Here is a 12,692-nt window from a genome sequence, read left to right on the forward strand (position 1 = left end):
TGTGAAAGTGTACTCACACTTAAGTACACTTAAGTGGCCTTTTATTTAATTAATATTATATCTGCAAGTACAGGTTTATATATATATATATATATATATATATATATATATATATATATATATATATACTTTTAAGATTTGAAGTACACTACAAGTGCACATCCCGTACAATTAGGCTCACTTCTTTTTCATAAGTGTATTCATGATTGCTCAGTTCATATCACCACCATACTCAAATATCATATACATCTTGCTTAAAAGTCTCCTATTCTATGCGGCTTTCATTTAAGATCATCACGTCTTAACAGTTTTCCAATCAACCCAAGAGGAACCCAAATTCATTAGAGCCCTATTCATGTGAGAGGACCTTCCCCAAGGCTCAAGGACGAACACACAGACAGCCATTAAAAACAACCGACTGTGGGGGAAACAAACACTCTGAAAATTCAAAGTAGGGAAGACAAAGCATATGCCTCTTTTTGCCTGACCTCTACCTGATTTAGAGCTTACAGCTGCACAAAACAGAGGACAAATGCGCACAAGGCATAAATATACACGGCGCTAGCCTCGGTGTGTCAAACTGACATGGTTAATGGCTGAAGCTCTTATCTAGTGACATGACAATGTGCTTCTTCTGCAGTATGTCCCCTCTCGAGGGGTCTGTGCAGAGGCCTTCAAAGCCAAAGAGCATTGCTATGTAGCCGAATCCATCCACTGGGAGTGGGATCGTAAAAATAGCCCTTCTTATTCACAAACAGAAATGCATCTGCATCTGACTCTTTCTTGGATCTGCAAAACTCTTAAAACTGTCTTTTCGTATATATCTGCAGGCAGGCTGGAACCTTACTTTAGTCTTGACATTCAGAAAATGATCGAGCCCGGCCGGTTCACTGAGGAGCAATTGTGAAGTGTAACTCTGAAATGGCACATTTCAGACGAGCCAAATGTTCTCCATAAGTTGAATGTCACTGAGTGTGATTTAGAGGGAGAGATTGGCTTACAGAGTTGGCAGGCGGACTCAGGTTGGCCTCCACGTAGGTCTCCGTCTTTGGTTCCACTGCCAGTTCGGCATCCAGAATCTTCTCCACGGGCATGTCCTCGTTGGCACAGCTGCCGAATTCAGCCTCGCTCCGCTCCTTCGCCCGCTGCCGCTCCTCCTGAACGGCTGCACACGTGCACATACAAAATTAGAACGGCTTGCATGTGCGACATGTACGGTTACATACACAAACAAAACAGTGACCTTGCGCACAATAACACGCAGCTGCTTTTGGTTTGCTAGCAATCTACACATTTCCACAAAAACAGCTCAGGCTGTTTTTCATCGAGCTGCAAATGCATCCAGCCCATTATTCATCAACTTCAGAGGCTAAAAGTTGAGGAGGTCATTCTACGTATGGAGTGACTTTATATACTCTGCTTTTTAAAATATGTATATTTTATTTGGGTATGATCCAGTGCAAACATGATTCTGTGCTCCTATTCAGTCTATGGACATGGGCCATAAAACCGTCCTTCGAAAACTTTCGGTCAAACGATTAGTTATGCAGATTGACAATGTAGTGGTGTGTGTGTGCCACATTTGGGCAAGCATCTGCGTGTTGTGTACACAGCGCACACGTTTGTTTGGCCTGGTTTAGAGGGGGAGCCAGGTCTAAACCACACAGTCGGTCTACTGTGGTCTGGACCTGGTGGAAATGAGCCCCGTCTGCCTCGCCATCAGGCTGTGGAACATTTCAGCTTTCCCTTCTGTCTGTAAAAGCCCTGTTTTATGACTCTCTCTCTCTCTCTCTCTCTCTTTCTCTCTGTTCGAAAGAAACCGCTAGCAGATCATGAGGGGAATTCTTGAGTAGGAGCAGCAGAGAGCCGTGGAGGTCAGCTGAAGGATAAAGCTTTACTCCAGGAGTCACTGAGAGGTGAGGAGAGAGGCACAAGGAAATTATTTTAGCTTTATTGTCCTCAGAAACAGAAAGACAGAGCGAGTGGTTTGTGGGGGAGAAGTGTGTCAGGTTACCTCTCTCTCTGAGGCCTCAGTATAGGGGGTCCAGGCCTCACGTTCAAGACCATTACCTAACGTTTTAGTATCAGGTTTATTCTTCATGACTTTTTCTACTCTTTTGAAAACAGATTATAAACAAAATTGATAGCACAACACAACAAACATTAACATACTTCAACTTTCTTCCATTAAAAAATGTCACAATGCAACTTACTGTATGTCTGATTTAAAGCAATGGATAAATTCAATCAGTTTTCACATGCTAAACTTTACATTGTATCACACTGTAATGACACACTGCTGGTTGTTTACTGTGACTTCTTTTATTGTACTTTTCTACAGTGTGTTTACAGGAACAATAAGAGGTTAATTTTAAAGTCATTAATTTGACATTTATTATTAGTATTTTCATTCACGCATCCTTGATTAGGACTCCAACTTTAAAAAAATATATATGTGAAAAATAAATGGATAAATAAATAAATAGCATGCTTCTAAACTATTGGAATGTTCTCATGCTTAAAACATTCTGAATACACTCTGAATAAATTACATGTAAGCCTACATTCCATTCCCACTATTCTCTAGTGGAAATGCTGGGAATACAATCTCTAGCCATTTAATTATATTCCTTTTAGATGATTCTAGACTTAAAATGCATAATTTAATCAACACATTAATGAATCTCATTCATTTCCTTGACAACAGCATACAGCAGTCCAATGAACTGCAAATTGTTGGTCATTGGTGCTTTCAACCACCATGTGTTGATTGTTTATTTCTTTTAAGTTTGTAAAAAGATCTCCTCCAAAAATGTGTTCTATTGATAGTTTGACTTTTCAAAACTGACATGTGTCTCATGTCTCATTTGGATATAAAAAGTGAACATTAGATTTTCAGAATAAGGTGGTTTCAAGAAGCTGGAATATTTGCTCTGTTTGACCAGGTTAAAGGGATAGTTCACCCAACAATGAAAATTATCCCACCCTCAAGCCATCGGTGTATATGACATTCTTCTTTCAGCCGAACACAATCAGAAGGGAGTGAGTAGAGCCTGTGTTTTTGAAGCTCCAAAAAACGCATTCATCCATCATAAAACGTAATCCATACGACTCCAGTAGGTTAATAAATGCTTTCTCAAGCGAAGCGACGGGTTTTTGTAAGTAAAATATCCTCTGACATTTTTCTTTGAACCTTCTTGTTTTAGATTCCTAATTCGTGACCGTTGTTTTGTTTTGCCCTATCCTCTGTGCTTCCGTGTTCGTCAATTCTCACCTATACGCTGTGCCTACGTCCTACGTTATCTCAGAGGTCATCCTTCCGCCGGAACTCGACTCTCTCGTGAATGCTCGTATGGCCGTTGCCGGAAGCCAGTGGTTATCGTTTAGAAAGTTTTAAATATGGATATTTTTCTAACAAAAACGTGTTGCTTCGCTACAACCCACTGGAGTCGTATGGGTTACTTTTATGATGGATGGATGGATGGATGCGCCTTTTGGAGCTTCAGAAACTCTGGCACTATTCAATGCCTTTAAAAAGCTGAGAAAAGCCAGGATATTTTTTAAGACTGTGTTCAGCAGAAAGAAGGAAGTCATATACACCTAGGATGGCTTGAGGGTGAGTAAAATGTGGAATAATACAAATTTTTGGGTGAAAGATTCCATTCCATTGGATATGACCCATCCATAATCACAATGTGACTAAATTCTGATATTAAACAGAATTGTTATGTGTTCAAAGAAAAAAGCAACGCACCTTCTCTCTTCATTCCCATGGCTAAGCACTTCTGATAGCGGCAGTACTGGCAGCGGTTGCGTTGCCGTTTGTCGATTAAACAGTCCTTGTTGTCTCGGCAAGTGTACGTCAAATCCTTTCTCACTGTTCTCTTGAAGAAGCCCTTACAGCCCTCACAGCTGTACACCCCGTAGTGTTTACCTGCCGGCAGACATATGCTTTAGTATTCTTCCCAGCAGGGTTATATTTAATTGGCATTTGATTTCAATAATTCAACAGCCACACATCTGTTTTGTCACTCAGAATATATAGAGTGACCAATATTATGACTGCAGTTTAACAAGTACAATAAAGCATATTATTAAACAGCTCTTTTCAGCCACTGCATTCTTTTCCTCCTGATTTTTTTTTCACTGACTCCTCTTTTTAGCGCAATTTTCCACCGGACAAAATTGCGATTGTTAACTCATGATTTCTGTTCTGTCTGTGCGCACCAATCTTGCACTTCAATCTACTCCTCAACCAGACCACCTAGAGACTTCGGGTTTTCGGCATTATGTTAAGGAAGGTCTAATCTCGGGAACGCACAAAAAAAATCCAGGAAAATATTTACTATCTCTTAGTGTTGTGATCCCATGACGTCAGAAAATTGCGCTAAAACACTCACTGAGTTTTTATTACTTGTTTTGGTTGTGTTCTACTGTAACAGTGTGAAAAAGGACAACATATACTGTGGATTTGTGACCTGTTCTCCCAAATTAATTGACGATATATCCCATTAATAATTCACTGGAATGCACTAAGAATATCTTTATATTACTACAGAGATATTTAACACGTCCGTAATATTGCTGCGGAAATAATCAGAGTTATTCATAGTCTGTGGTAGTAATTTGTTAATAATTTTACACTTTTAAATGTCCTTTTAATGTCCGATGATTGAGGGGTGAGTAGAATAATGTCCTCTTATTGTAACCAGATTTTGAAAATGCTTATTTTTGTGTTCAATGAGTGAACCTTTCGCTGATTGTTTACAGTATAATGGAAGTTACTCCCATAATTTGCACAAAGCATTATGGGACGTAGGAAAAATGTGGATAACGACTATTGAACTTATGGTATTATTGCAATTAGACATGCCAGTCTCTCATATCAGTCTGTGGGCTCTTTTGTCTTACATAATAAAACAAGTACTATTTTCAATAAAAACATTTTTTTTTCGGTGCATTACTTATTATTTCGGTAAGTAGCTGTGAAATAACACAACACAACACTTTTTTATCATTTATGTATGAATATAAATGTTTTGCTCATAGATTATTATGCTGGTTTAGCTATTTCGTTCTATTCTATCAGAGACAAATTACAGAGTGCATGAATACATTTTTTAAATCATAGGTATGTGTGTGTGTGTGTGTGTGTGTGTGTGTGTGTCACCTGATGAACGGTCTCCGCAAATGGCACAGATGTGTTTTGTCAGAGAGAGGGATGTGCCTGTGGGCTGTGCCGGGACCTTCATCATCCCGTTCAGACCCAGAGGGGGTTTAATGTCTTCCGAACTACTGACTGCATTCATGGGCGAACTGAGCTAAAAAAAAAAAAAAAAAAAAAAAAAAACATATTACATATCAAACCATTACAAGCTGATAATAACTGATCAAAATTATTTGATCAAAAATACAGTAAAAACTGTAATATTGTTAATTTTCATATTTTTATGTTTAATATTTTTGTGGAAACCATGATACATTTCAGGATTATTCTGATAAATAGAAAGTACAAAAGACCAGAATTTAGTTGAAATATAAATCTTTTGTAACATTATGTCTTTACTCTCACTTGTTGATCAATTTAATGCATCTTTGCTGAATAAAAGTATTCATTTCATTCAAAATTAAAAATAAATCTTACTAACCACAAACTTTTGAATGGTAGAGCAAAATTCCACATAAAAAAAGTGTCAGTTGGAATTGAATCAATTCCACGTGGAATTGATTCTTAACTACCCAGAACTAAAGTCACGCAAAATGTGATGATTGATGAGCCGACCTGTGAAAGACACAACAGACACACCTACAGGAAACATTACGACGAAAGAATGTTCACTATGTTTTTCTTTGGTAATTCGTGAGGGACTGATACATGAAACTATACAGCTTCCTGAAGAGAGGAAAACATTAAAGTCATTCACCAATGAAAGTGCTAAACTCTTTCTAACAGCAAAGTCTATGATATATGAGTCAAGTATTCAAATATCCAATAGTGTTGAAATGTCAAAATATTTCAAGGCAGACAGCAGACTATTGTGTTCATTTAACAAAAACCCTCACCTGGCATTTCCACACCTTAAATTGTGTCAGCATTATTTTGTTTGCCCTATTAAAGACAGTCTGACTCATGACAAATGTTTCTGGTTTACGACACATCTCCACACCTGAGGTCAGGATTACCAATGTAGATATGACATATTAGTCCTGCATACAGACTCTTCAGTCCGGGACAAACCAAGCCGACGGTCAGCTGTCAGGCCGTTTTTGAGCGTCGGCCGGCTTTAAAGGGGCTACTGACATTCATAGTTAGCATTACACAATGGGATGCTTTAACATGGAGCTTTCAATCCTGATTTATTACTTCTACAGGTCGGGAAAACATTAGCCTGGTCCTACCAGACTCTCGTACATTTCATTTGTACAGAGAGTCTGGCCACTCTCCATTGACAAGTGTTAACTTCCTTGAAAGCGGGAACTCTGTTGAAGTTTAAAACTATTGGATCTGCCCAGAACCACTCTGGATCTGCCATAACCAATCGCTAACGTTTGGTTGTGACGTAACCCTACAACTCAAACTAGCGCACAACATCAATGTCATCTTTCTCAGCCACTCCCTCAAAAAATTGGCCGGAGAAAAACCCAAGAATATACCGCAAACCCAGACGGAGTACTGAAGGAAAATGAAAATTGAGCGGAAGTACGTAGGAGGGCGGAGCCAGGCTAGGAAAATATATAAATGTGACCTAAATTTGTTTAATAAGATTCTAACAGCTTACCTCTTGAGTAAAGAAATACAACAAATCTAAATGCAAATGCAGCCCAATGTACATGTAAAATTGTGCCATGTGCATACATACTGAAAACAAAAGAACTTCCAATGTGATTGCAAGGAGTGGCAGGAACCCAGATATATACCACTAAGCACACAAAAATATATCTACCTGCTGCCTGCTTCTATTCGGATGCAGGCATGGCTCTTTTGACAGTCAAATCCTGGTGGGTCACAAGAGCGTACACACATACACCCTCCCACCACCCCCCGTACACACCCACAAACTTTAATTCAATATGCTCAGTCCCATGGGACTGGTATAGCCTCTAGATTTAGACCAGGAAACAGAACAGACTAACAGTCTTAACTTTAAGCCCTTAAAGTCTCAGATCCCCACATTCATGCACTCTAAAATCAGTAATCAACAGCAATCCCCTAAACGCCAGACAAACAAGAAAAACCTAAACAAATTAGGGTGCATTCACACTAGCACTTTTGGTGCGATTGATGTCAGAGTTGGATGATGTGAACGCTGTTTTCCGAGCTCAGTGGAACCGTACCTGAGTCCGCCTAAAAAGGGTGGTCGGGGTAAGGTTCATGTGACCTCCTGTACAGTTTGCTGTTAAATTGTACTAAATCTCGGAAGTGAACTGCAATTGATGACATATGATTCAATAAAAATCAAGCGTAGCAATAGTTCTGGCAGGTCACGTTAGTCAAGCTCGCATCAGCTGACTCTTAGCTGATCCACATCTACCTATAGGAATATGACGCCTATCACTGTATACATATATAAGTTCCTTCAGTATTATCAGCAGCTATCGCGTTTCTCAGGAGCTAATCACCCTCCTCCATCTCCAGCTCCTCCTCTCGCCCAGTCAGGATTTGGCATTCTGATTCCCCTTGAATCAGAATAAATTCTTGAATCATGTTGTACTTTAAAATCTTGAATTAAATATATTTGCAAACATTCATGTTGGTTCTGTTCTGTTTACCCCAAGGGGGGTTATTGCTGCTCTCCCTGCTCTTATCCATGCTAGGCTGCATGGATGCGCAGGGAGTTCTCGCCCAGAACAGAACCATACCACCAATCCAAACTGTATGCTAATTGTCAATCGTATTTGACGGTAGTGGTCCTGACAGAACTGTGTGTTTGTGTGTGTTCTCAATCACTTTCCTGTGTAATCGGAGTAATCGAGTTTGGACCAGGCAATCGAACCAAGTGTAAGATTGGATAAAAGCATCTGTCAAATGTGGAAATGTAGGAATCCGAGGCGTCACACAACCATGTTTAATATGAGGTGGCACCAGTGATGGAAAAGAAAAGATTAGATTTAGGTTAATATTCAGACTATTTTATTTTTCTATTAACTATTAACTTCATGGAAAAGAATACATAGAAAAGAGAAGCTTTGACATCTTGATAACTCCTTTTTGAGATATGTAAAAAAATGTGGCCATGATGCTTTAGGTAGAAATAATTAGGAGGCATCAAGACTTTCCATAAAGCAAAACATTCTCTTATAGTCCTGTGGAAAGAGTGAATGACTGGCATTTTTATAACCCAGAGAACCGTCTATGACAACCAAATTAAAATAAGTAGCATGTCCAGAGAGATGGAGACAGACATAATGAACAGGGAGAAAATACATTTTATTATCGCGTCTTACACTGTAGAGCCCACAGCAGCTATTAGAAGACAGATCACATGTGCCATGTGACCATCTCATGCTGTTGCTTTGTGTGTAGAGCTTTTAGAATGGTTAAATCTGTCCACAAACTTGTGTTGCTGCATTGCACAGTCATGAGATGCTGCACACATCAGTCACTGACCATAAACATGCCCAAAATATCATCTGTGCTCTGAATTATGCTATAAACCTTTTTCTGTATGATGCATAAACATTTATATTGAGCAATGATGGGGGATTTACCACAAATGCATTGGAGGTTCTATCCTAAAAACTATAATGAAACTCTGTTTATCATATTTACATTCTAGATTTTAAACAAAGGATTTTATAATTCCCAAAGAAAATGTGACTGGTGCTTGCTTGGTGAAAACACTAGCCGTCATGATGCTAGAGTGCGAAGTTGCAGGGTTGCTAGGGTATTCTGGGTGGTTGCTAAGTTGTTCTTACTGATCCAAGACAAAAGAGCCCTATGATATTGACTGAGGTCCCTTTTTTAAATCCTTAAATATAAGCAATAGAAATGTAACAAAATAAAAAGTGATTTAAATCCATGGTCTATATTTCTAGGTTGTGCAGTAAAGACTTTTATAATATTATAAAATATTTTTATTTGAAAAAAATCTGATTTGCCACCACAGGATATACAGTATATATATATATATATACATATATATATATATATATATATATATATATATATATATATATATATATATATATATATATATATATATATATATATATTCAAACATAAAAAAAAAATTATGTTAAATTGTAATAAATTGTGCAAATATTTCACAATATTAGCCTACTGAGCATTATTATGATAGTGAATATTAAAATAAATAAATAAAAAACCTTATTTTAAACTGTAATAATATTTTACAATAATACTGTTTTTTGTCTATATGCCAATAAATGCAGCATAAGAATTTTCTTTCAAAACCTTTAAAAATCTTACTGATCCCAAACTTTTGAACATTAGTGTACATGCACAAATGCAGAAATGTGGATCTGTCTGTGTGTATTAGAAGATTGAACTGGCAGGGTGTTAAAAGAGTTTCATTCTGACACACACCACATGGCTAAACTGCAGATTTTAACAAGCCAGCTCATTTCCTGTGCAATTGGGCCCTGACCAGGTCCCAACCGGGCCTCTTCTGAACCCATTTAGCATGCCAATAAAAAGTAGAAAGCCCATGTGGCACACTAAGGCCGTGTTTGACACCATACGGTCAGAGATCAAGCACTCTGACGGGGCTAATGAGGATGAATGGGGGCCAGGGCACCTCTAAGACGCCTCTCCATAAGCCCAACCACCATAACTTAAGGCAACACCATTAATGTGAAACGCCTCCAGTCCATTTAGCAGCCTAATTAAAGCTGCCTGACATGAGGTGGTGGAAAGAATAAAAAACAAAAAAATATGATTTCTATGCCAACCCAAACTTGTTTTTAATATGAACTTCCATTTTGGGGTACAACAGTAACGACTGAACATTTTAGTAGTGGAAGGGAGGTGAAATAAGGGGGAAATAAACGATCAGAAGAAACCCTTTAAAATAACTTGTCCCCAACGAGTATAGTGTGTGGTTTATCTTAAACTGTATTGCAGGGATTTCAGTTCTCATATACCATCTGGTGTCTGATAACACCCCACGATCTTCAAATGAATTTATAAAAGGCTGTTATTTGATATGACTAGTTACACTAAATGGCTTTACTTATTCTCAAATGACTCTGGCAGGCACTCAGTGATCTCACTGTGCCAAAGTCTGATTTAAATCCATCTTACTTATCTCACAGATTTAAAGTTATACATTAATGATTTCATTTGTAATTCAAACACACTCATACAGAGTGGTTCTACAAATTCCAGTGCAATGAAAAAGATTCAGCTGGATCAAAATATTTGTTCAGTCAGTTATATTATGTTGCTCTACAACATGCCCTTATGTTCTACACTTTACACGGACAATATTTTAATCAAATGACAATTGGCTACTATGAAAAGCATTTAATTTAATTTCTTGTATTTAACCGATAAGACACGCAACAAAAAATGCAATAAGATGTGACATTCTATATTCTAATATACTCAACATTCTATATCCTGTATTCTACTTAAATGTAAAACAGAAAAAAAAAAAATTATCCTTTTTTTTTTTAATCAAACCTATAGACTTTAAACATCAGTATTATTTAGTGTTGTAAATAATTTGTCAGACAACAAAACACATCAACACACTAATACTATACATGTCACACGATGAAGATGATGAGGATGAGGATGAAGGAGAGATCAAACTTAAATAGACAGTGATAATGAGCAGATGAACAGGTGTGATGATCTGATGAGTGTCCATGGGAACTGATGACTGGCGGGAAAACTCAAACAAGGGAACACATGAAATGAAAACAAAACTTAAAGTCCATGAAAGTAAAACTAAAGATGAATGAGTCCAGATAACTGTGACAGAACGCTCCCAGTAGGCGCACCTTGCGTCGTAGTAGCAGAAGTGAGGGAGGGATGGAGCGGGCTTAGGAGGTGGCCGAGGCGATGACACAGTGAATGAGACAGATGATGAGGGGATGGTGTTATTCGGACGATGAGACCCCGACGGTGATGATGAAGGGCATCCGACAGCACAGACCCAGAGCACAGCACTCGAGGGAGGGAGGAGCCAAGGTGGCGTGGAGGCTGAGGTCAACTGGGGGACGACCGTCGGAGGCGGAGCCGATGGATCCCAGGGCTCAGACGGAGAGCCGATGGAGAAGAGCAACATCACTGGTACAGGAGGCCTAGGCGATACCGTGGCGACGATTGTCTGAGGAGGACTGCCGGAGGACTGAGGCGATGCTGGTGTGATATAGGGACCAGAAGGGAAAAAAGGAGCCAGCTGCAGCCGTAAGGGTGGAGGAACGGAGCGTAGCAGAAGGTCCGCAAGTCTGAGGAGGAGTGACGACTGACCAAGGGTGAGCCGGTGGGATGAAAGAAGCCGGTGGAGCTTTAAAGCAGAGGGTGTCTGCGGAGCCAAAGATGGGAGGAGCCAAGGTGGAGCAAGACAGAGCGAGACGACCAGAGGCCAGAGGTGGAGCCACTGGATCTATCCGTTCAGGCGCTGATGGTGGTTGCAGGACCTGAGGCTCGACATGACAACCTTCAGCAGAGGCAGGGCTGGAGGACTGTCTGAGAAGGGCGGTGACAGAGGCAGAGGAAGGCTAGACAGGGTCGAAGGTAACAATACATTGTCCATGCAGGTGTCTGTGCTGTCTAGAAACAGCGATGAAGGTTCAGAGGAAACAGGAGAACGTTAATACAGTCCATGGTGCTGTCTAGGAACGGCAATGAATAATCTGAAATGTGGTGGTATGGGGTGGGAGACGATACCTCCACGCTGTCAAGTCAATCAGCCAGTCCTCAGTCTCAAAATCCACCAAAATACCCTCGTCACTGATGTCATGGGCTCACACACCTGGTCAAACTTACTGGGGGGCTCCTCTTTCGGGGTGAGGGTCCGCTCTTATCTTCTGGCACTGGCTGATGTGTTGTAGCAGGTGGTAGCTCTCCGTCTGCGGGGGGCTCACACGTTTCCTCTGTGGCCGATGGTGGTGGAATGGACTCTGTGTCCGATTGTATTCTGGACTGGGAGTAAACACTCTCCAGACTACGGGGAGATGGGAATTCGCCCCGATCCATAACAGTGACTTCAGGGTCTTGTCGTCAAAGGGGCTGGTGACGGCAAGAAGGCAGAATTGTCCAGTGAAGGTTAAAAAATCCTGGCTCTCACGAGCCAAAACAGAAAATTGTGCTGCATGTTCGATTTGGTCAGTTGTTCTGTCACAAGATGAAAATGATGCGGATGAATTAGAGTTCAAAAGGGTCACAAAATGGTCTTTTAATGAAAACAAACTCAGGTAATCCATGAAGAGTAAGGCAAGTAACAGCGTGTATAACAAGCACACACAAACAGCAACCAACGAACACAGAGTGAAGGTGAGGAACTTAAATAGACGATATTGGAACTGATGAAAAAATATACCTAAATTACGACATATGCTTTCAATGACAAATGTGCAACAGTTAGTTCATGCGTTCATGACATCAAGGCAAGATTATTGTAATGCTCTTATCGGTGGTTGCCCTGCATGCTTAATAAACAAACTACAGCTGGTCAAAAACGCAGCAGCTCGAGTTCTTACCAGAACCAGGAAGTATGACC

The 12,692-nt window shown here is 39.8% G+C and overlaps 1 protein-coding gene across 3 annotated transcripts in view; it reads right to left on the bottom strand.

Annotated features, from left to right (window-relative positions):
* rxrab (retinoid x receptor, alpha b) overlaps positions 1-12,692 on the bottom strand; it is a 78,435-nt gene that overhangs the window by 16,506 nt on the left and 49,237 nt on the right. For 2 of the 3 annotated variants that reach the window (XM_079870604.1, XM_079870603.1), the window contains 3 exons: positions 5,171-5,321; positions 3,755-3,934; positions 1,002-1,165 (listed from right to left, as the gene is read on the bottom strand). In XM_079870604.1, coding sequence (XP_079726730.1) covers positions 1,002-1,165; positions 3,755-3,934; positions 5,171-5,321 — 495 coding nt within the window. Of the gene's footprint in view, positions 1-1,001; positions 1,166-3,754; positions 3,935-5,170; positions 5,322-6,944; positions 7,020-12,692 lie in introns of those variants that run through there. The other variant, XM_079870605.1, reaches the window with a different exon arrangement.

Source organism: Squalius cephalus (genome assembly GCF_949319135.1).
Source record: "Squalius cephalus genome assembly, chromosome: 5".
Taxonomy (NCBI): domain Eukaryota; kingdom Metazoa; phylum Chordata; class Actinopteri; order Cypriniformes; family Leuciscidae; genus Squalius; species Squalius cephalus.